Raw genomic sequence first — 23,013 nt, forward strand, 5'->3', positions numbered from 1 at the left:
AAGCGTAAAAAATAATTGGCAAAATTAAGTAAACTAAAAAAACTTTGGACAATGGCCTTAGCTAATCGCCATTCACCCGCGTTTCAGCTTTATGACGATGCAGTCAAAGCCGAACTTGCCAACGGGTGGTCGGCATGGATACAGCGTCCACACTCCACATATCCGTCTCTTCATCGTACACTTCGATGCTGACGCTACCGTCCTCGTCCACTTCATCCCCACCCCTAACGTACAGCTTCCCAATCCAGGCATGCGCAACCGGGATAACAACGATCCCGCAGCAGATCCGCTGGAATCACCAAGCGATGCGGACACCACAAATTTACTAGATTGATTTCACGGTGGCGTAGTCCCCGCCCCTGTGACGTAGATGGGGAGATGTACCGCGAATTGACATGCGCCGAAGAGGTTGTACAGCTTTTTAACAGTCAGCCGGCTCAGGCGAGTTGGCAAATGGCAGCACCCAAACCGTTCATTAATTAGAGGTTGCTCTATTTGTGGAGTATTTTTGGTTTCTTAGACGATGAGGCGTTAAGAAGTTATTACTATTGTTTAAGCTCCATTATTTATACGGGCCCACGGGGTGGACGGGCAATCCGACACCGAACCAGAATTGAACAGAACTTCTGCTCAACCTGTCAAACTTAACTGGCTGTTTTCAGCCAATTGCAAAGCCTGTGAACGATTTGATTGGTTCAAGTCGCCCAATCAATAGGCCAGAGGCAGGATGAAATCAAGCTATTGCTACGATAACTCATAACTGCCGGTCTGAGGGGGGCCTTGTAGCCGCAGGCAATCGTACCGTAAGACTGGCTAAACCAGTGCATTTATGGCGCGAAATTTGAATTTCAGTTAACGCTGCATATTATCGATTATCATTAATTATCAATGAATACAAGAGCTCTTTAATACAAGTACCAGTTAGCGGTTCAGCTAATTATTATATAATGTTCGTTTCTATTTTTCTTACATGTTAGAAATAAGTTACGTCGGTATTAAAGTGCTCCAGTTTGTACTATTTGTGTTGTGGTTAGTACTTCGAAAGCGTTTTTGTATTGGCGAAAAAATATGTATTTATATCGGTTCGATGTGTGCAAAAACATATTCATCATGTGCGAATGTGTTGTTCATTATGCACAAAATTGCTACCGCACAGTTCAAATTAATGTACGGGAGACTGCTACACAGGCGAAGCTACATTTTATGCCGACGATCCATGAAACCTTCGAATTCCGTTTAAATGCTTTATTCCTATAATTCTGGCCTATCTTTCGGACGATTATCGCACATCAGTAACTTCCAGCAACTATGCGGAAACGCAACAAACAACCAGATCATTTTGCGGCCACACATCCGCCGTTAACCAACCAACCGAAGCCATAACGTAATAATACAAAATTAATATACATCTTTGGAACGGAAAATACTAATAAAAGGTCAAAAACATGTATAAACAAAAGGCCACCACGCCACGAAAGTGCGACAAACAGAAGATTAACTTAAACAGAAATTAAAATCCTCGGAAACCCATATTACCAGGACTGACGTAATAACAAGTAACAACCAGGAACCTTCCACTATTCCGTCTCCAGGACCCGCATCCGCTTGGCCACACTGGTGGCGGTGGTGCGGGGGGAGGTGGTGGCCAGGGAGGCCGTCTCCGTGTCGCTCTCGTCACTCTCCACGTCCGACTGCAGCGCCGCCGTGGCGGGGTGGCCGGGGGCGGCGGGGGAGCTGTCGGGGTAGGGATGTCCACTTCCGGGGTGATGGAGAGCGGGAGGGGCAGGCGCAGGAGGGTGGTGATGTAGGGGTCGGTCAGGCGGTTGAGATGGGGGTGGAGGCGCGTGTAGGAAGTGTATTCCTCCTCCGTCATGACGTGCACATCCGTTAGGTCCTCCGCGCAGATCAGGTACAGTTTCTGATTACACAAATTAAACACAATTTATTATCAAGTTTATCCATGCAGTCAGAAATGGTAAAATAATAACAGTAAATTAGTAGCTAAAAAACACTTCTTTAGCTGAAAAAGTCTCATTTGTTTTTAAACAAATAAACCAAAAAAGGCAAGAGAAGTTTAATAAATAGCTTTTAAAAATGAAAATATCATTTCACATGAATGCCTGTAAAAAGATACGATTCTTTTTTCATGAATGATTTATATACTGAACTTCCTGTATTTTTAAATGAGGTACTCGTACAGTTTTCGGTTGTTCACAGTTCTGCTGTTTGTATTTCCGATGCTCAGTGATTACTAAGTTTAAAATCACATCGCTAGTAAACACAATTTCATTTAATTTCTTCTTCAAATAAAGCCAATATGAGATAAAACACGAACGGACTAGGCAGTAGGCAATAGGCATGCTTCAAAAACAAAGATTAAATAGTCTAAAAAAATAAAAATATAAATCAAAAGCTTGGCAGTTGTTACTTGTAAATTTTAAGAACGGTGAAACTCCATTGTTTCTGACAATAACATCCCTTACACTACTCGTACGCCATATGACCGTAACAACTAGACCGTAACTGCTCCTCAAATCGCACAAAAACAGATACTTCGTAAAATCATACATAAAAACTACGTTTAAAGTTGATCATTTTAATTGGTTTAAATCCGCGCGGGCGTACTAGTTTAAAATTACTTGTAGATAATAGATAAATTCAAAAAGAACATAGTGTTTTTTTTCAAGCAGAAATCTCCAATGTATTGTCGTCGTTAGATCCTTCCCAACTGCTTGCAGAACGATTTCGTTAGAAGGAATAATGTGACGTTGTTCCGTGAGCAGAGAAATCAAATGCGTAAACACTGGGCCGAGTATTCGTAATAGTCACAAATACCAATTGCCCATTCATTATGACTTATGAGTAAAGAATGCTCGTACCTTTTCGTATGCCAAGTGCAGCAAGCAGCTGAAGACGACGCTGGGATTGATGTGGTTGCGCTGCTTACGGTCCAGCTTCAAGTACACCCATTCAATTAAATGCCGCGCACGCAACACCGGCATCTGCTCGCGATCCTGCCCGCGGCCCCGCTCCCAGGCCCGTTGCCGGTATTTAATCAGCATCATGTAGGTCTTCTGCACGGCCAACTTCATCTTGCCGATATTCACGCCGGCGCCCGTGCAATCCCGCAGAGCGATATTCTGCAGATGCATCACACATGTATCATCATCATTTTCTGTTATAATAATATCAAGCAGTACAGAAACTAAGAACAGGGTACTGTAATTATCAGTCTGCTGTCAACAACATAAGCTTCAATTAAAAATAGACAGAATGCAATTTTCTGCGTTGGTATGCTAACATCTCGTGCCATAACGGCTGCCTGAGGTGCCAACGACGCTATCTTTTTCAAAACAGGTAAGTATCTGTTCGTAATCATCGCGGGATAAAACGAAAACCAGCTCACCATGGCACAAATAGAACAGTAAGTTACAAAAATGTAAATCGAATTTTTTATACGTTCACGTTTGAATTTTATAGAGCCTTCGAGATATATGTAGAACAAATGGCTTGAAAAAGGACCATATCAATTCAGCCATCGCACTACACCTTCCATTAAACGGGGCTACTTTCCAAAACGGAACCAAGAGAAAAATGCACACCCATTTTGTTGAATTGCTTTTACAGAAACCCGTACATTGTGAATTAAGTAAACGAAAGTGCTATGCGCCAGGAAAATTCCTGGCGAATAGTCAATTTGCTGTGCGCCAGGAAATTTCTCGCAAAATTAAAATTTGAGTATTTTCAAGTTGTTAATATCACTTTACGAAGTCTAATCATAACCCACACGTCTGATTACGATTACAGCCTGTTTCTTTATCACTGTCACTTTTTTTAACACAGTACCACTGATCAACATTGCTGGTAGAAGTTTTTATCAACTATCGCCCTACTCAAGGAGCTTCACTGTATTGTATACAGTGAAGGTATTCTGTATTGTATGTAATAGAATGCAGCCCCTAGAGAACCGCGTTGTATCAGCTTAATGCTGTAGTCCCAGCTGTTATTACAGCACAGTGAGCACACCGTTCTTTTCGTCAAGACGGCTTTCTCCGGGACGTTTCTGCGCTTTCGAATATCATCGATCTTTTTTTGCGGTAACACACACCGAACTTTTTTGCGGCTCGGGCTTTGCGTGATTATTGACGCCTCCTTTTCTTGGCGGCTTCTTCAACGCTTCCGTTTTCAAAAATTTCGTTTAGTCAGTCTCGAAATGTGGACTCTTCGGCATAATTGGCGCTTTCGATATTGCGTTTTTTGAAAGGACAAGGTCGACTCAAAACGTTGCTGCAAATATCCCACAATTATTCTAACCAATCCCTTGTTGCGGGACGGGAAGACACTCACTGTGAATTTAATTTCCTTGACTGCATTGTATCCATGCTTACATCTTGATACAGTCCGTCGGTTTCCATACAAGGGTACATAGTACTGAGATTTTTGGGTTGAGTAGGGAGCCAAGAAGCTTTAAAGTCACAAGATGACAGCCGGTGGGATCACAAAGAAGCTGGATAAGAGTTATAGACCTTTTCGCAAGTCCGATCGTGCTTGTTGAATAACCTGGTACGGTCGGTGGCACTTCACAACACACCCAGGTACTAACATGCCGGTAAGACCGTTGCTACTTATTCCGTTCGGCTGCCGGGAAATCGTACATGCCCTTCTTTTTTGCTTAATTTGAGAATTCGGCAAAACTGTACGGAGCTGTTTTACTTCCCAACGCGGCCATAACAACATCAATGCATTCCCGCGGGTGCATTTTCTTAGGTGTTAGCAGGCCTTATCCTCTCATTTCCGCTTTTACCACGGCAAAAAAACGCTCGCTTCTATTTGTCGTGCTGTTCTCGAGCAGACGCAAATGCTTCCTTAGGTGTAACGCCCATCGCCCATCACAAGTATTACTGGTTTCCAGTTCATAATTTTACGTAAAAATTGACTTATTCGAAAGGGTAGTTTGTACCTTTTGTAATGAATCTCATGTATTTTTATGCTAGCTATGCAGAAAGTACTTTCACAAAGTCACAGTATTAGGTTATTAATAACTTAGAACAATAAATTTTTATTTGGCGGCGAATTTCCGGGCGCATAGCAAAACGACTATGCGCCAAGAATTTTCCTGGCGCATAGCAGATTGACTATGCGCCAGGAAATTTCCTGACGCATAGAAGTGACCTTAAGTAAATCATTTATATCTAAATAATAAATTAGTACCGAGATAAATTTTTATTAAGTGGAGTACCATGGAACAATGTCAATTAAATTATTACTGTATCTAAATTCAACTGAGATAAATTTCCGTTATTTACCAATTAAAGTATCGTGTTCAACCACTATTATTTATCAATTAAAATAACATGTTAAAACATCACGCGTACCTCGGCGAACACGACATTGGTCTCCGGCGCGTAATCCTCCTCGGTCAGCTGCTCGAAATTGGCCACCACATCGATGCCGCTCTGGCGGACATCCTGCGCACTCAGTATCCCCAGATCCTTATCGGTGCGTGCCGCCACCGGCAGATCAATCACATCGCGCCAATCACTGCCCGCAGGCGCGTCCTCCGCCACCCGCTGCTCCGGGGAGTGGAACGGTGACCGCGACGGCACCCCGTCCAAGGAGGCCGTCGCCTCCGTGTCCGGCTGCACAGGATCCTTCGTGGTGTCGCTGTTCCCTTCGTCCACGGGTAGATCGTCCATCACCGCACTGAGCTCGGGGTTGGTGGTGTCCAGGTGCGAGGCGCTGCGCTCATCGGTGTCCGGGGACGCGACGGTGCTGATCTGGTCGCTGGGGGTGTTCAGGGTGCCGTCGTCCGCGTCGGCGAAATCCTACACAGAAAAAAGCCAATATAACGACACAATTGCAATAAAAAAAGTAACATCAATTTACAATCTTAAAAAAAGCCAATAAAAATGAATTAAAGTCAGAAATCTTGCAGTTACATTTTCCAGTAAAAGCCCAACTGAAAGTAAAATAAGCTCCAAATAGAATTATACTTCCGATTAAAATTGCTGTTTTTCTTCGCTTGGATGAAACATGAACTGCAGATAAATAAGCGAAATTATTTTCACCTTGCACACAACTTGCAAACCATAAACTTATTCAACTCTGAAGATAATTTCACGGAATCAAATCATACAGTCAAAAAAAATAAATATAAAATACTTGTCTGCAACATTAATATGCAGGTAAATAAAACGAAATTCTCTTTTATCCTGCCAAGAAACTGCAACTTATTCACCAGTGCAAACTGAAAATAATCCCACGAAATCTAATTTAATTCAAAAAGGGAACACGATGTTAAAAATTTAAATATAAACAGCCAAGCAAAAAGCGTGCAACATTTTACATAAGCAACAAATTTTTGAAAATTTTGATCGTCGCAAACGCTGCCACAGCACTACGATTCCTTGCCTCTTGATCGGAAATATCCTCGGACGACAGGGAGTAATTATCATCATTATCGCCCCAACCGCGCTGCAACCGCTCCAAATCCGCATCAAAATCCTCATCGTACCCGCGCCGGCACGCCAGCACCAGCTCATCATTATTAATCTCGGTATTATCGCCGTTATCATCAACCGGCGGCAGCCATGTCATTAAATCCTACAACACCGACACACTCACAATCAGGCAGCCAAAACACAAGAAGCGCGGAACGAAAAACACAAACAATCCCACAGAAAACACTACAAATAACGCACCTTGAGATTCTTCTGCAGCGCCTTGGTCTGGATGCCCAGCACCGACATCACCGCCTCGGGATCGCAACGCCCGAGGCCGGGGGGCAGTTGCAGGAAGGTGCGCGAGGGGATGATCACCGGGGGGACATCCCTGCCGGGGCTGCGCAGGATCTGCGCACAGAGTTTATCCTTGGAGCCGTTGCGGATGGTGTCGCGTTTAGAGCGCGCCAGGATGCTGCTGACGCGCATAAATTCCTCGTTGGTGAAGGTGAGACTCGGGGGGAAGGTTTCGTCTTTCTCCGCGCGACTACCGCTTTTCATCGATAACAGACTGCTGTTCAGCAGCGACGGCTTCTCTACAGCCATGCCAAAAAGAATGTCAAGTTATTATAAAAACACTCAAGCAATATTAATCGAACAAAACTGCACAGCTAAATGCGGTACATGAAATAATGCGGCAAAAACAATATATTTAAATTACGTAAATGCAGAATCATCTGGAAATAACACGCTCAGTACGATGAATATTGGCTTTAGAGCCAAAAAAATATTAATTCAATATTTACAACGTGCAGTAGGTATTGTATATTCATGCTTAAATCTGCTATAACAGCAATGGTAACAGCCACCTGCAACGTTCGCCCAGATACTGCCACAACACTACGCAATGCTCTACAAATGTGAAAATGTACTGACGCCGGACGCGCAAACGCCGGCGGTAATATTTCGATCTAAATTAATGCGCTATACAAAAAAAGCATCAGCGCTTATTCTGTTCACAAATTACCAGTAAAAGCCGGCGATAATAATTCGAGTATTTTGAATTAAGGGATTTGGCCCGGTACATAGCACCAAATTCGTGTACATTCACGGGAACATTCGCTTTCGCGCACTTCCAAACACTTTTTTGGGTTGCTTTTTGACATTGTGTAGCCAAATGAGTTGAATACATAGGCGTGAAATCCGTTTTTGCGCGCAACATCGGGTTCGGGAGTTATGGCTGTTAGAAAATTCCAAAAAGTTAAAATGCATTCAGATGTACCAAAAGTCTCATTATGGACCGATCCCTTTCAAATTTCGCATGTAAATGCGCATGACCATGGAGATCGTTCTTACACCGATCCACTGTTCTAGCATGTTTTTCAAATTTTAAAATGAATTTCAAAAATTTTAAAATTCATTTTAAAATTCGAAAAAAAATCGTGGAAGTCTGGATCCGTGTAAGAACGATCTTCATGGTTATGTGCATTTACGTGCAAAATTTTAAAGGGATCGGTCCATAATGAGACTTTTGGTACATCTGAATGCATTTTAACTTTTTGGAATTTTCTAACAGCCATAACTCCCGAACCCGATGTTGCGCGCAAAAACGGATTTCACGCCTATGTATTCAACTCATTTGGCTACACAATGTCAAAAAGCAACCCAAAAAAGTGTTTGGAAGTGCGCGAAAGCGAATGTTCCCGTGAATGTACACGAATTTGGTGCTATGTACCGGGCCAAATCCCTTAATGCGTAATACAAAACAAAATGTAGCAGAGCTTATTTTTGTTCACAATTACCAGAAATATTCAAATTACAAACTACCAAATTACCAGCGAAAAACTTCTTTTTCAAAAATAATTCTGCAGGGGAAAAGGAAGAAAATTAAGGTCTCGGCGGCAACAAATCCTTCAACATACCGTCCACAATCACATCGGGAAGTTCCTGCACGACCGATCCATAGCGACTCTTTTTGGACGTCTTGGAGGAGGCACTTCCGGGCTCCGAAGGCGCATGCACGGAACGATTTTCAGATAGTCCACGACCCGAAGCGCCCGGCGCACTAAAACATAACACCAGCAAGTTGTAATTTAGAGAAAAATTCAGATTCCACCAAAATAATTATACAGCTTCAATGAATTCTGTGCTGCACACAAAACCTATGCTTACTGATTGCTAACTTTATATAAAGCGATATATTAACTATTAACATTTATTTAATCGTACATAAAATATAAACCTTAAAACATATTTATTAATTTATATTTATTAATGCTCTAAAATTCAGCAGCCTTACGATTAAAAAATAAAAAATTAAACTAATTAAAAAATTAAAATTCAGCAGCATTATAATGCACAGAGAAATCAAAACCTCCTTACACAAATCGAAATGGATCACTGGAATGCTCCGATCCCACATTCTCATTGTTGACCGTATCCATGTCTTGAATCGAAGGAATTTCTTCCCCTGCATCCTCAACTGCGGGAGTTATACTGGAGTTTTTGGAAATACCGGTATCATCGTCGTCCACAATCATGTCGCCGTGGAGATCATCTGTGACATTGGAGACGTCCAGATCTGCAAAACACAATGGAAATAGTAAACACTGTCGCTTTTTATGTGCACATAAAAACTGTCAACCGGAAGGACGCACCTTGAGGAGTCCGGAAGCGGGACGGCACGATCTCGCGCGCCTGTACTTCCTCATCCTCCTCGATGGCGGGTTCCTCTTCCGTCATCTGGTGGACGGTGCCGTCCACGGAGATACTGCAGCGCTCGAGGAAACGCGCCTCTAAATTGTCAATGTCCGCCACATTCTCCGGCAACACTCGGTGATTTCGTTTCTGTAAAAGGCAAGAATTATTGTTTATCCTTGCTACAGTGTAAATTAGTCACAACAATCATGTTCGGATTGATTTATTGTAATAATTTGTAACTAATTCCTTTTCCTTGCAGTGATGTAAATGAATCAGAATAACCTTGTTTAAATTTATTATAATAATTAGCAGTTAATTCCTTTTCCCTACTGTGATGTAAATGACTCAAAAGACCATTGTTTATATTTATTTAGTGTATTAATTAGTAATTAATTCCTCACCCTAGCTAAAATGTAAGTTATTCAAATTATTATTATCTACGTATATTTATTTATTAGTACGATGTATTCAGCTTAACTATGGCTGTGATGTTTTTAAAACTAGGATTTAATCAAACTACGAGTTAATCAAACGATTTAATCAAACTAGGAACTACGATTTAATTAAACTAAACGATTAAACTAAACTAAACTAAACTAAACTAGGAACTAATTAAACTAAACTAGGAACTAAGATTTAATTTAACTGAATTAAACTACGATTCAATCAAACTAGGAACTCGTACATATAAAGTTCAGTACACGTAATGCAAGTTATCCCATCATCCCCATGCACAATGCATGCATGGAGAATTTTCTCATAATACATTCAAATCATGTGCATTTTTTATTCAACACTTACTGATAATTATTCCCATCATCCGCGGGTTTTAAATCGGTTCAGTAGGTCAACGAATCCGTTAAAAAAGTCTACCTTGTCAATCGATAATTCTACCGTGATCACGTACCGTTTTCTCGCCGGCCGACTGTTCCGCTTTCGCAATATATTTCTCGTGCGCTCTAGGAAAACTCACACAGGAATCAACGGTCAGCCGCTGACTTATTTTGAGCTGGAGCGCTGAAATATCATGAACAACTTTAACCAAGCGTAAAAATTACAGTAAAACATTGTATTCAAATGCCTATTCTGCTGCCGAATAAATTTGAGTATCGTGATTGGTAATATGCCTGCGTACATAATTGCAGAACGGCTCGCTCCGCCGAATCCGCCACTTCCTTTTTCAGCGTGGGTGCTGCTCGCTGCGAACGCGGTGCTTCCGCCTCAACAGCCGCCGTATGCGGCAGCATGTGTTTGTACCGCTGGACGCAGGTCAAGCCGGGATCCATGATAAAGGTCAGCCGCTCCGTGTTCTCAATGCGCTCGCCCTGGTGTACCCAGCTGTCCTTCATCACGCCCGGCTGGACATTCCCGATCAGACTCCAGAATCGCGAGACGAACTGCAATCAATAAAAAAATAAGAAAAAAACAAAAAAGAGATATTTCGTAAAAAAATAAATAAATAACGAGATATTTCGTACAATCCGGTTAATGCCTCAGTGCTGCTTTGGAAACAGATTCCTGGCAAAGTGCAATAACTATTCATTTTAATAACAAAAAGCTCATAATCAAAATCGCCTACTAGTGCTTCATAAGCAAAACTCATCTCCCAGAAATCATAAGGTAACAAACAATTATTTTTATTCATCATTGCTCATTGATATTCATACATCATAATTCATAATAACCAAATTTCCAAGTTTTATTATGCTGGACCATTTCGTCAAGTGATTGTCAATTAATAGATAACGCCCGCATAAACTGATTCAATGAGCGCAACCGTTAACAGCCTATACTACACAAACTAAGCACATTCACGATGAAATCTCGCAGTGCTGATATTTCTCTCGATGTTTATAGATCTGAAGAATAGATTCAATTTTGTAGATTTTTAAAGCCCAACCATTACATACAGTACTATCATTATTGCCAGTTTATTGATTTACATGCAATTAAATTTTATTTACTTTATTTGTTGCCATTTTATTTGTTTACATCACTGTAAATAAGAGGTTCCAGTCAACATTGACTTACATTCGCGTTAATCTCCGTCTCCGCACACGCCAACTCCTCCTCATCCTCGACAACATGGCTCTTGCGGTTCTTCTTGACCCGGCGGGGCGCCACCGCCACCACTTCCGGTACCTCCTCGGTGGGCGCGCGCTTCTCCTGCGGATTCTCCTCGGCGGCCTCCTCCTCTTCCTCCTCCACCACCTCCGCGTCGCCCTCCCCCGCCTCCTTGGCCTTCAGCCGCTTCCCCTTGGCCAGCCGCTCCAGATCGTCGGTCAGATCGGTGGCGTAGAGCCGCGTGTTGTCCACCCGCATCCCGAAGATCTTCCCGCAGGTCTCCAGACGGTTGGCGAACATCTTGATCTCGTCCGTCGTGCCCCGGCTGGTCTCGGGCGTCGGGGGCACGTTGGAGCGCTGCAGGAGCTCGTAGGTGCAGGCGATCATCTTGATGTCGAAGGCGTTGCGGGTGGTGATTTTCTGCAAAGAGAATTTGCATACAAAATCGTCTGATTAATTTGGTAAAAGTAAAATAAAAAGAACAATTAAACACAGCAACATGGGTCAGATCCCTGTTACGACGCAGTGATTACCATACAGCGCTACAGGCATATCATCGCACCAGCCGAGTTTATCTACGTTTTTGTGGTCGTTCTTATCAAGAGATGGAATTTTATCAAAGTTCGATCTGAAACCCTTGCCAGAAATTCATGAATCAATTTTATACCATAGGAGCATGTGCTGGAGTTGCAGAATGCACATGAACATGCGAAACTCACCCGTTTATTGGACATTTCCACGACATCTTCTGAGTAATGCTCCAGCTCGTCCGTGTCGAGATCTTCCAGTCGCGCTTGACGACGTCTGCAGGAAAAACTCTACTGCATCACTGATCAGCGTTTTACCCCACATTTTCACAGAAACTCTCAAAAAGATATATAAAGGGATTCTTTTTGCTTGTAGAGTGAAGTTCTTGCGCTCACATGCAGCTGAGAAGCGCTGCATCGAAAGCTTGGGGAAACTAGTAACTTCTTAGCTTCTACTCTGAATGCACACCTCAACATACACGCTTTACCACTGTTGCACGTAAACTAAATTAATTCGTTCAAAATGTAAACGACCGAAGACTGCTGCAATTTTTAAGCTGCGTTTTTCGTTAAGAAACGCGTTCGTCACCTGCCATTCTTGGCCACGGTGGAGATCACAGTGGAACTGACATCCAGATTGGTCCCCAACGCGAAGCCCGGAGTATTTGGTACGGCGTTGGAAGACGCAGGAACGGAAGCGTTAGAATTCTCAGGAAGAGGGTTAGGGGTCTGGGGGGCCGCTGCTCGCGGAGGCTGCATCCTCCGCGACATCGTGATCCCGGAGATGAGAGTGATCACGAAGCAGGCACTTCACGAAGCTCGACAATCTCAACTCAGCTTTGGTATGTCAACGATCATTCTCTGATTCTCATGAAACATCTCACATCGCGCTCCCAACCGCGACCCGCACCGCAGCAGCAATACAAACTACAAAACAAATGTATGGGCGATAAATTAGGGATCTCATCCAGATGGTGAGCGTTAAGTCGCTGCAATGATCAATGATCACAGGTCGGGCTGGGAGCAATGAAGGATTATAAATTATTGATATTCACTATTCACAGATCGGGGCTACGAGATAAACGAGTTCTGACACGCAAAATAGCAAGGCACCATTCAGGCATTCAACGAATGCTTCATAGAACTCTGCCGTTTGAGTCCTTAGATAACTGAACGCAAAATAAAAATCCCGAAGAACCTCTGTTAACTGTGTTAACAAATTAAATTGTTTAAATAATTTAATTTTTAAAAAAATCGTTTTCTGGTTTTGCGCTCCAGGTTTGAAAATGACAGCGAATGCAACAAGGCTGAACAAGCCAACAACGGCGAAGCACGAATCCAACCTGCTTGCTTCCGATTCCAATTCCATGGCAAATGGCAGTGACGATCAGTACACACTACACAGATCGCGACTGATAAATCAGAATTTTTGTTCCTTATCAATAATGACTCCAGTTTGTTTATGACAACAACTGTGTGCTTCTCATTATCTTTTATTATGCACATTAGATGATTTACAACTTTACAGGACTCATACGGCCCGTAAAATTGTGGCTGTATTACTACTTCCGGTATCTATAGCACTGTACTCCACTTAGTCCACTTCCATTGGAAGGGAGCTTCTAGATTTTCCGCCGGGAATTGCGCAAGCTATACCGTATGTTACAACTTACCCGCGTATAAAGTAAACCTCAACAATCATAATTACTATGCTACTGCATTTTAAATTTACTCCGCTTTACTAATGTTTTCTTCGTACTCTGATAAGATTTTCTTGAAACAGATTTTCGCATATTTGTGGACCATCTTTTGGCTGTATAATTTATGGAACTCGAAGCTTGGTACTCGCATACCTATCATGAGTACTTATGCACAATATGTACGTACATTTATACGGTATCAAAAAATAATTCCTCTATTTATTTATTCTGTACTGTTATACAATGTGTCACTGCACAAGTAGCTTGAAGTAAGTAATATACTCGTAGATATCTTTACTTCTCGTGACGAAACTCGTCTAATCCGCCCGCTGCCTTAATTAGTTGGTACAATTAAGTAAGTAGTACAAGTAAACTTTAAATCTGCTGAACGGCAATGATGTCAAGGATTGTTTTTCTTGTTACTTGTGTAATACGCGATGTATTTCAATAAAAACATAAGTAAGTAGAGGGAGATGCATAAGCTTACGATAAAATTAATAGCATACTTCTACAGCTAATCATAAGCACTCTATAGCTTGTATTATACAAGTTGCTAATCGTAACAAATGAGGTATCGAATATCTGGCTTTGATCAATCGTATTAAACGTCTGTTTATTGTACTACATGCAGCCCGCGCGCTTTGATGCCGAATAGTCTATACATCGTACATTCTTTTGATGATAAAACCGGAAGCGGCTATTGAGTCAGAAAGTAAATGAATAGGAAGAGCTACCAGTTTTTCTTAATTGACGTCACTGGGCGCGTTATAGACATGTACGAGTGTTCCAGAATAACTTTAGTTCCGGGTGGATTATGTAGCGCGCATGCTTCACAGGTTAAGTGTTCGTGAATTCAAAACTTTTTATAAAAACCATACGTACAAACCTGACACCTCCTTAATAATTCGTTCAAGCAATATTAATTTCATTACTTATTCGATAGTACGATCGAGCACATAAACAGATCGATACTCGAACAAGTAAGTATTTTAAGGACCATAATAATTATTATGTGCATGCTTGCAAGTTGTACGTACTGTACTTTATTCCCGGTTAATTGACGTAGCACAGTATTGTAAAGTTTTGACAGCTTGCAATCTTGCAATATGAACGTGTACGAACACTAAACCGTCTATAAAAATGATCACATAATATTATTATATTAAATTCTAAAAATGTAAAGCAGGAGTATTGTACTTGTATAGCAGTGACACTGTACAGTGTACAAGTACAATACAGTATTGCACAATGTAAACCGTACGGCGGTTTGATTGACGTCCGCTATCGATTCGGCGGCGTAATCGCAAACAGCTTTTCCACACAAATTCACGCACTGACTCATATTTCCATCGCATGTGCTTTACAGCATCAGCACTTTCTCATTCATACTTCTGTACCTCTTGTTTACTTAGGTATTTCATTGCTTTCCATAAACCAGTAAGTGAAGCATTCTGCTTTTAAACCTGAATCTTCATGTCACACCAACACAGCTTCCACGATCTTTCCACGAACGAAGATGACCGTCCTGGAAATCCTTCCCCTCTGCCCGACCTGCGCTCTCAACTACACCACCACCGAGGCTGTTCTCTCCGCAGGTGCACTGCTCATCGCGGCTGCAACAACAGTCACCAATGTCGCCATCATCTTAGCCATCATCTTCTACCCGACCTTAGCGCACAGCCGCAATTTCTTGATTCTCTCACTGAGCATGGCCAACTTCCTTATCGGGGCGCTGGTTATCCCGGCCATCGCGGTATGGGCGCTGTATTCCGAGTGCTGGTCCTGGGGACATACAAAATGCATCTTATTCGTCGCTGTCATCGACTACCTTCTCTCCTCAGTGATCGCGCATATGGCAGCGCAGAGTGTGGAACGCTATCTCCACGTCTGTCGGCCCGAAGTCTACAAGCTCCACCGAAAAACCATTTTATTAACGCTTTTCTTATACTGCTGGATTGTGCCGTTAATCTCCAATAATTTCCGTCGCCTAACGAGCGAAATATTCTGGCACAGTCATGAAGGTACTCAACAGAACGCCACCCAAGCTTGTGCGATCTTCCACCAAGGACATTGTGCCTGTGTGGTGGATTGTTACACCACGTTCGAGATTATCTACCAAGTGCTGCTACAGTTTTTGCTCCCGGTTATCATGACGATCTTCTGCTGGGTCCAGTTACGCCGAACGTGGTATAAACGCTTTCGGTATGCGCGCGATGCTGGAGAACGCTTGGGTTTGCATTTTATCTTGTTGCTGGGTTTCCTCTTGTGCTATGGACCGGTGATCATCAAGAAGGTGTGTAACATGTTCGGTCTACTGGATCTGAACGATGCTGTGCGGAATAGTGCGTGGATGCAGGAGCTGATTGAGAAGAAGCAGACCGGATTTGAGGAGTACTTCCATTCACCTTATAATACCATGCAGCGGATTATTTACTTTATGGCGTATGCGTATGGGTTGGTGGCGCCGATGCTGTTAGTGTGCTGTAGCCAGCAATTCGCGGTCGGGTTTCGGAGTGTGTTCAATGCACAGTGGACCAAACTGTGCGGATGCGAAAGGAGGAAATGTTAATTTGCAGTAATGGCTTACTGATTTTGGATGCTGGTCACCCGAATTTACAGTAGCAGTTTCCAGTGAAATTCCGTCCGGGACGAATTTTTATGCTACTTACTCTGCGTGTATGGAACTTGTAATTTGCTTTAAACTGCAACAGCCGCGAAGTGAGCGAGCGCTGCAATGACTGGCTCACCTTGGCGCCCATTAGCGGATACATAAAAGGTTACATCGGGTGGCGATCGGGATGCTGACGACCTGCAAACAGAATGTGCCGGTGTCGGGCCTTTAATTTGTTGATAATGCATCGATCGGGGAGTGCCGTGATAGTTGCGTAGCTCAGCGCGAGCCGTACGTTCATGTTATTATAGAGATAAAAATTATTATGAAGTTGTATCTTAAGCTTGTGATAATGCCGATTCTGCTTCTTTTCTGCTGTCTATGGAAGGACATACTGTATTATTTTTGTAAAATATACAGTACATAGTTATATCGCATTTTTATATGTAGTACATTCTAGTGGTCTTTTGGTTCTTTAAAGTTGTAGAAGGTTATTGAGCTTTACAAAATTAATAAAATTAGGACTCCTCTTACAAAATATAAATTATCGCTCTCAATGTATATAACAATGCATTTTGTCATGTATTACAATCACTGCCGCCGACAGTGATTGTAATACTTGACACAACTGCCAAATATTGTTTTGCGTAATTATTAGGGACGCGTACAGCTAGATCTACACGTACAGTACACACCGTAGATACAGATAGCTGATAGATGATAGATCTATATAAATTACATACATCTATATAATTATATACAACACAAACATATTCTGTGTATTAATGTAAAGCGTCAATTATGCGCTATCATCATTTTGCACGTACTGTGATCCGCATTCCTTGTTAATACAATCATATTAACAGTGAATCCCATATTAGGATTTAGGATACAAAAACTGCGCGTATAGAAATCATTTCTTACGTTGTGCGTACTATAAATTATATCTATATTATAAAAATGGCTCTTGTATACGGAAATTTCCGAAAATGGTCTTAAAAGGAATCTTTTAAATTTTATTTTATTTATTAATCACATACACTTTCACTCATTGTTGGTGGCCTTCCATGATTATTTTGCTTTAAATACAAGTATATAATAATCAAGCCCATTTACGGTAGTTCGAACTTCGAAGTACTGCCAATTTAATTAATGCTTAAGTGCTATTACATTTACCCCATGTGCAGCATAAACATTCACGAAAATATTTAAATTTTCGACGCTTATAGCTGTTATATAGATATATGTTTGATCGATTTAATTTCCACTAACAGGATTAAATATTCTAGAAAAAGGAAAAGTATGAAGTCGGAACTTCTGCGCACCGATTTGGATTGATCTACGGTCAATTGCTTAAAGCCTAGCGAGGCTGCTGCATGTACACTGCGCCAACCTTCTGTACTTTGCGGTTGCACGTGATTCATTAAGAGAAGGTGCCGTATAAATAATTTGATTTGCTATACAGTAGGGCAGTGCATTTGAGTGTGTGCGACTTCCGCGTGTTGAATCCATATTTTGTTGATTGCTTCTCTTCTGAATCGGGATCACGGATGTTTGGTCTAATCCCGGTTTTTTTCTTATATCGATTCTCATATCCCGGAATCGTCTAAAAAGTGCCGCAAAAAGCCGGCGTTTGAAATTTTAACATCGTGTTACATGCTTCCGCAAACGAAGTTCATGTAACGGATAAAATTACCGTCAGGAAATTGACATGAACTCTTCAAGTATCCCGTGCTTTGAACTGTGCTCCTGCTTACAGCTTTACGCGTGTCAAATTATAGCCTCTTCTCTAAAGTCGCTTTACACGTCTGGAGTAAGTACTTGTACTGTGTATATATTTTACACTTTTTGTACAGATTCGTTGCTCGGACAGGCTGTTTGTTGGCTGGCTGCTGTTGTGCTTGTTTATACTTTATCGCATACCGCTAATTTGTCCTTGCCGAGTTTATCCCGTATAGATGCGAAGTCTTAAAATTTCTGCATTATCCTCGTAAAACTTTTCGGTTAAATCAGGCCGGTGTTTGCCAACTGGTGGGACTGCAGCGCCGGCTGTGAACAACGTGGAATAAGATGAAAATCAATCACATTACAATTACATAGTATTCAGAATTATTACCGCGATTACAGAAAACGAACACCACATTAATTTTGCCAAAATAAAATGTTTTTTGTCAGATGCAAAGGTGGACTTGCGATCATATTAATTTTTGCAAACTTTGAATTTTATACGTTCCCACTAAAGTTAATCCGCAATGCCCCATGGAGCACCATAGACCACTTCTAGCACACACATACACACCTTTGTGAAAGGTTAAAAGCATTGTTTTACCTTTTTTATAATACTGACTCAGATTCCATGCAGATTCCGTAATCCATAGATGAAATTGTATTTAACAAAAGTTTATGCGACGTGTGCTCGTATTTGACACACATCTGCATATTCGATTCATTAGCGGCGACCTTAGTAGTTACTAAACACACAACTCGAAAAAATTTGCTACATGCGTTGTTCTTCTGACCTTTAGTACTAGTATATACACCCATGCAATCACTGTGGGCTAATCGTAGGATAGAGCTATCGTCAAACTATCAAACGATGCACCATTTAATGGAGGTGACCCGGTACATGGTACCAAATTCGTAGGCTGCTAGCTCTAGGTATTGTAGGAGTCTCATACTCATAATTGCCCTCATACCGATAAAATTAATAATTATACCCATACTAATCGTCATATCACCATAATCATACTTCCGCTTACATTGTTATATACTCATATTCAAGTAGTCATACCTTTTGCTACGCTCAAAAACTTGCGCTTTTATACCCAGACTAGCGCACTCAAAGATAAAATGTTTTGCTGTAGGCCGATCGGCTTACAGCAAATCCTCGCACCGCACCGTCAACATCAGAGATGGCGCCAACTGCGTTACTCCCAGTCCCATGCATCAGATTGTAGCCAATGATACAAAGTTGTAAACCATTCGATTTCCGCTTTTTATCTCCGGAGAAGATGCAAAGCGAACGCGGTTTTTCAAGTACTGGTGAGTCGCTAAATATAAGGAGACAGTCTTCCTGTGTTGAAGAAGAGCTGATTCCTTATTTTAAAGGCCTGCAATCAACGTCTACTCGAGTAGCGGTTGTTCAGTACGATAATGTTTTGTTTTCCATTTCCGAATTCGAGTTACAAGGCAGGATTTATTCTGACATTTGCCGGTTATTTCCTGGCACCATTGATAACATACTCATTAGTGAATTCATATTTGAATTTTGTGCAGGTATTAATATTGTAGAAGTGCATCGGATTGTTATTCTGTATGGCTTGTAAGAGTTTTTTGTGCACGATTATGGGACCGTCTCGTAATCAGACTGTAGAATATTGCAGTACGTTATTCAAGTTAACTACTTTTTTGATCCGAAGCTACAGCAGTCGTAGGCTTATAATGCTATAGTAAAGATGCTGTGATAATACTGTTGCAACGGAGAAGAATTTAGGAGGGTTACTGGTTCAAGGAATATGTACTGTGCTGAAATTAAAAGGTACAGTATTAAATTATAGCAATGACACTACTATTGTAATTCCAGTAAACACGACACCATTTAATACCCAGTTCTTTGGATAATAAATAAGCAACGCTACTGCAGAGTCAGCATTTAAAACACTTGAATTTTTGTGTGGGTAGTGGTACCGCTGGAGAATCAAGAAAGTGCACCAGATTCCATGTCGGATCCGATCTTATGTATGTACTTAATTTTCAGGGTTCTTTCGCCGGTGCTATTCAGTAAGACCAAAGCCTCGGTGATGCCGATTTCTTTCAGGCTCTGCAAAGTGCTTGTATAGAAGTACAGTAAATGATATTGCATTAACTTACATATGCGTATGCGCAGTATAAACATTTACGAAAAAATGTAAATTTTGATGCTTATACTTATTACATAGATATCCATATGTTTGATCGATTAATTTCCACTAACAGGATTAAATATCTTACAAAAAAATTGAAAAGTACGGGGTTGGAACTTCTGCGTACCAGTTTGGATTGATCTACGGTCAATTGCTTAAAGCGATGTTGCTGCATGTACAGAGTCTGTATACTGCGCCAACCTTGTGTAGTTTGCATGTGCTGGTGATTCGTTAAGAAGGTGCCGAACAAATGAAGTTAATTTGTTGTACAGTAGGGCGGGTCAGTTGACTGAGTGCGACTTTCGCGTGTTGAATCCATATTTTGTTGATTGCTCCTGAATCGGGACACGGATGTTTGGTTAGATCCCGATTTTTTCTTATATCGACTCTCATAAATCCCGGAACTGTCTAAAAAGTGTGGCAAAGGCCGGCATTTAATTTCAACATCGCTGTTTTATGCTTCCGTAAATAAAGTTTGTATGACGGGTGAAATTAGCGCCGGGAAACTGACATGACTCTTCAAGCATCCCGTGCTTTGAACGATCCTCCTGCTTACAACTTTACGCGTGTCAAATTGTCACCTTTTCCCCGACGTTACTTTACACGTCTAGAGTAAGTACTAGTTATTATACAGTAGTACTTGTATCGTACATACATATGTGTACAGATCCATGCGTTGCTTCGCTTAGGCTGTCTTGGCGTAGACAGCGGCGGTGTAGTCGTAATAAGGTTAAAAAATTAAAAAATGTGGAATAGAATGAAAATTAATTGCATTAATATTACATAGTGCCAAGGTTTATTACTGCAGTACTTCGTACAAAACGTACACCACATTATTGTCAAAACAACATTCTTCTTTTTCGTCAAATAAAGGTTCTGTTGCCACCATCAAATTAAACTTTGAATCTTATACTATCCCAGTAAAGTAATTCCGCCATGTCCCGTGGAGCACCGAAGACCATTTCTAGCGTACACACCTTGTGAGTGTAAGGAACGTTGTTGGTTGGTTGTCTAAAACATTGTTTCACCTTCTGTATTTTATAATACTGACCCAGATTCCATGCAGATTCCGTAGATGAAATTGCACTTAACAAATACAAATGTAAATACAAATGTAAATACAAATGTAAATGTAATGCATCGTGTACTCGTAATCGACATGCACATATACATTTTCATTGGCGGCGAACTTAGTTGTTGAACACAGTACCCGACAAAATTTGGTGCATGCGTTGTTCTTCTTGACCTCTAATACAAACATGTATAATGGGGACAATCGTCGCTATCGAATGGGGACAATCGTCGGAATCGGAAGCTATCGTATCCGAACTTCTTTAAGGACCCGGTACATGGCATTAAATTTGTGACCATATGCACGAAAACGTTCACCTTCGAGCATTCATCACAAATACACTGCTTGCAATTGGCTATAGTTTTGCTGCGTTCTGTAACCAGAAGATTTGTATACACTGGCGTGATAAAATGTTTACGCGCAACATCCGGTTAGCTAATTGTTGCTGCAGAAAATTCCAAATAGTTTAAAATTTTAATGGATTCAGATATGCGAGTCTTGACTGATCTCGGGAAGCCGCAGCATATTTCACAGCAGACAAAAAAAGAAACGCGAGACGTGTATTTTATACAGTGTTTTGGAAAATGGTGATAGTGGTACTGAAATTCAGTGTGGAAATGCCGCTAGTAGGGTACTTTATGCGCTGTTGAATGTCAGAGCGAATTAGAAGAGTTGTTAATTACGAAATTTAAAAATTTTGTTGTTTTTTCATTTTCATTTATTGTTTTCTCATTATCTGTAAGCTCATCTGTACGACTGTACCATAAGCAGTTTACATAGCTTCCCCGATGCTGCAAAATTTTGTCGTTAGGTACGAAAGGAGTACGATATTATAGTATGTGCTATTTATTAATGGCATTCTGTACTCCTGGTTTTACAATGATAACGGTTTTCCAATACTAACATAATTATTCACTATATAGCTTTTGAAACAGCTTTAAATTGATTCTGTAATCTTAATTCTTTTGGATGAGAATTTCTGTACGACTTAACAATATAGGTTTCCTAAACGGCAGGAAAACGTACTTGGAATACAAAGGAAACGGGATTAAGCGGCAATAGATTCTTCATGCGCGAGACAGCAAAAGTAAAGTACTCGTAAACACAAAAACCAAAATCATCTTTAATCTCAGCATTGTGCAAAATCATAAATCTTTGTCATTTCAGTACTAAAATCTGACCAAAAGGTAGACGGGTGGTTTACCAGCTTTTTGGCCAGGCTGTTGGGATGGCTGCCCGCCTCCTTGTTGGCCGCTTTGACCAGACTGCGATGCCCCTTGATTACCTTGAGAGCCTCCTTGTTGACCGTATTGCTGGGTTTCTTGGGATTGTCCACCTTGCGGATCTTGTTGCTGTCCGCCTTGTTGTTGACCACCTTGACTACTCTGCTGATTGCCTGGCTTATCACCTTGCCGGCTATTCTGCTGGCCGCTTGGTTGTTGTCCCGCTCCTTGTGGTTTGCCACCTTGCTGTCTAATTTGTTGTGAACTTGGTTGACCTCCTTGGGGACGGGCGTGCAACACTGCGACCACTCTAAAATACAATAATTATATAGGAGAAAAACATATATTCGACACCATGAAGTGAGCAATTTTTACCTGCCAGGACGAGGAAAATCAGTGCAGCATTCATTGTTGCGAGCGTATGCGAATTGCGAGAGACTTTGAATGTTTGGGTAGTCGGCGCGGCTTTGGATAGACAAACCAAGGAATGCAATGAGGCCTCGTCATAATAACCGCCGCTTATATACGAAATATTGCGCGTTTGTCTTAGCAATAGAATTAACTGTCAAGACCACTTCAAAACGTAGACAGCTACTGATTTCGGCGCATCGCGACGTCTAGCATGCCGACGTTGCAAAGCAGTTTAAGACAGTGAGCAAATTTTAAAATGCCTGCGCCTTGTTTCTGGGTAATACCCTTATCTGAAGCACCATAAACACGTGTTTGTGCACATTCCCGGTTTTTCCCTACTGGTCAATTCTGCGTAAACAAGGT

The 23,013-nt window shown here is 41.4% G+C and overlaps 2 protein-coding genes across 2 annotated transcripts; one reads left to right on the forward strand and one right to left on the reverse strand.

The window, feature by feature from the left end:
• Nucleotides 1-1,230: 1,230 nt before the first annotated feature.
• LOC129594491 (uncharacterized) lies at nucleotides 1,231-12,998 on the reverse strand. Its single transcript, XM_055491189.1, has 13 exons — nucleotides 12,321-12,998; nucleotides 11,924-12,008; nucleotides 11,172-11,624; nucleotides 10,276-10,537; nucleotides 10,048-10,157; nucleotides 9,098-9,287; nucleotides 8,823-9,021; nucleotides 8,363-8,505; nucleotides 6,702-7,036; nucleotides 6,412-6,603; nucleotides 5,376-5,825; nucleotides 2,880-3,140; nucleotides 1,231-1,918 (listed from the first exon to the last, which is right to left on the reverse strand). Exons 1-13 carry the CDS (start codon nucleotides 12,500-12,502, stop codon nucleotides 1,511-1,513), a joined length of 3,270 nt encoding a protein of 1,089 aa, XP_055347164.1. The 5' UTR covers nucleotides 12,503-12,998; the 3' UTR covers nucleotides 1,231-1,510.
• A 1,747-nt stretch (nucleotides 12,999-14,745) lies between these two features.
• Nucleotides 14,746-16,536, forward strand: LOC129594494 (trace amine-associated receptor 1-like). The gene has a single exon (XM_055491198.1). It carries the CDS (start codon nucleotides 14,948-14,950, stop codon nucleotides 15,998-16,000), a length of 1,053 nt encoding a protein of 350 aa, XP_055347173.1. The 5' UTR covers nucleotides 14,746-14,947; the 3' UTR covers nucleotides 16,001-16,536.
• Nucleotides 16,537-23,013: the final 6,477 nt, after the last annotated feature.

The sequence above is a fragment of the Paramacrobiotus metropolitanus genome, unplaced genomic scaffold (genome assembly GCF_019649055.1).
Source record: "Paramacrobiotus metropolitanus isolate TYO unplaced genomic scaffold, Prichtersi_v1.0 Parri_scaffold0000068, whole genome shotgun sequence".
Classification (NCBI taxonomy): domain Eukaryota; kingdom Metazoa; phylum Tardigrada; class Eutardigrada; order Parachela; family Macrobiotidae; genus Paramacrobiotus; species Paramacrobiotus metropolitanus.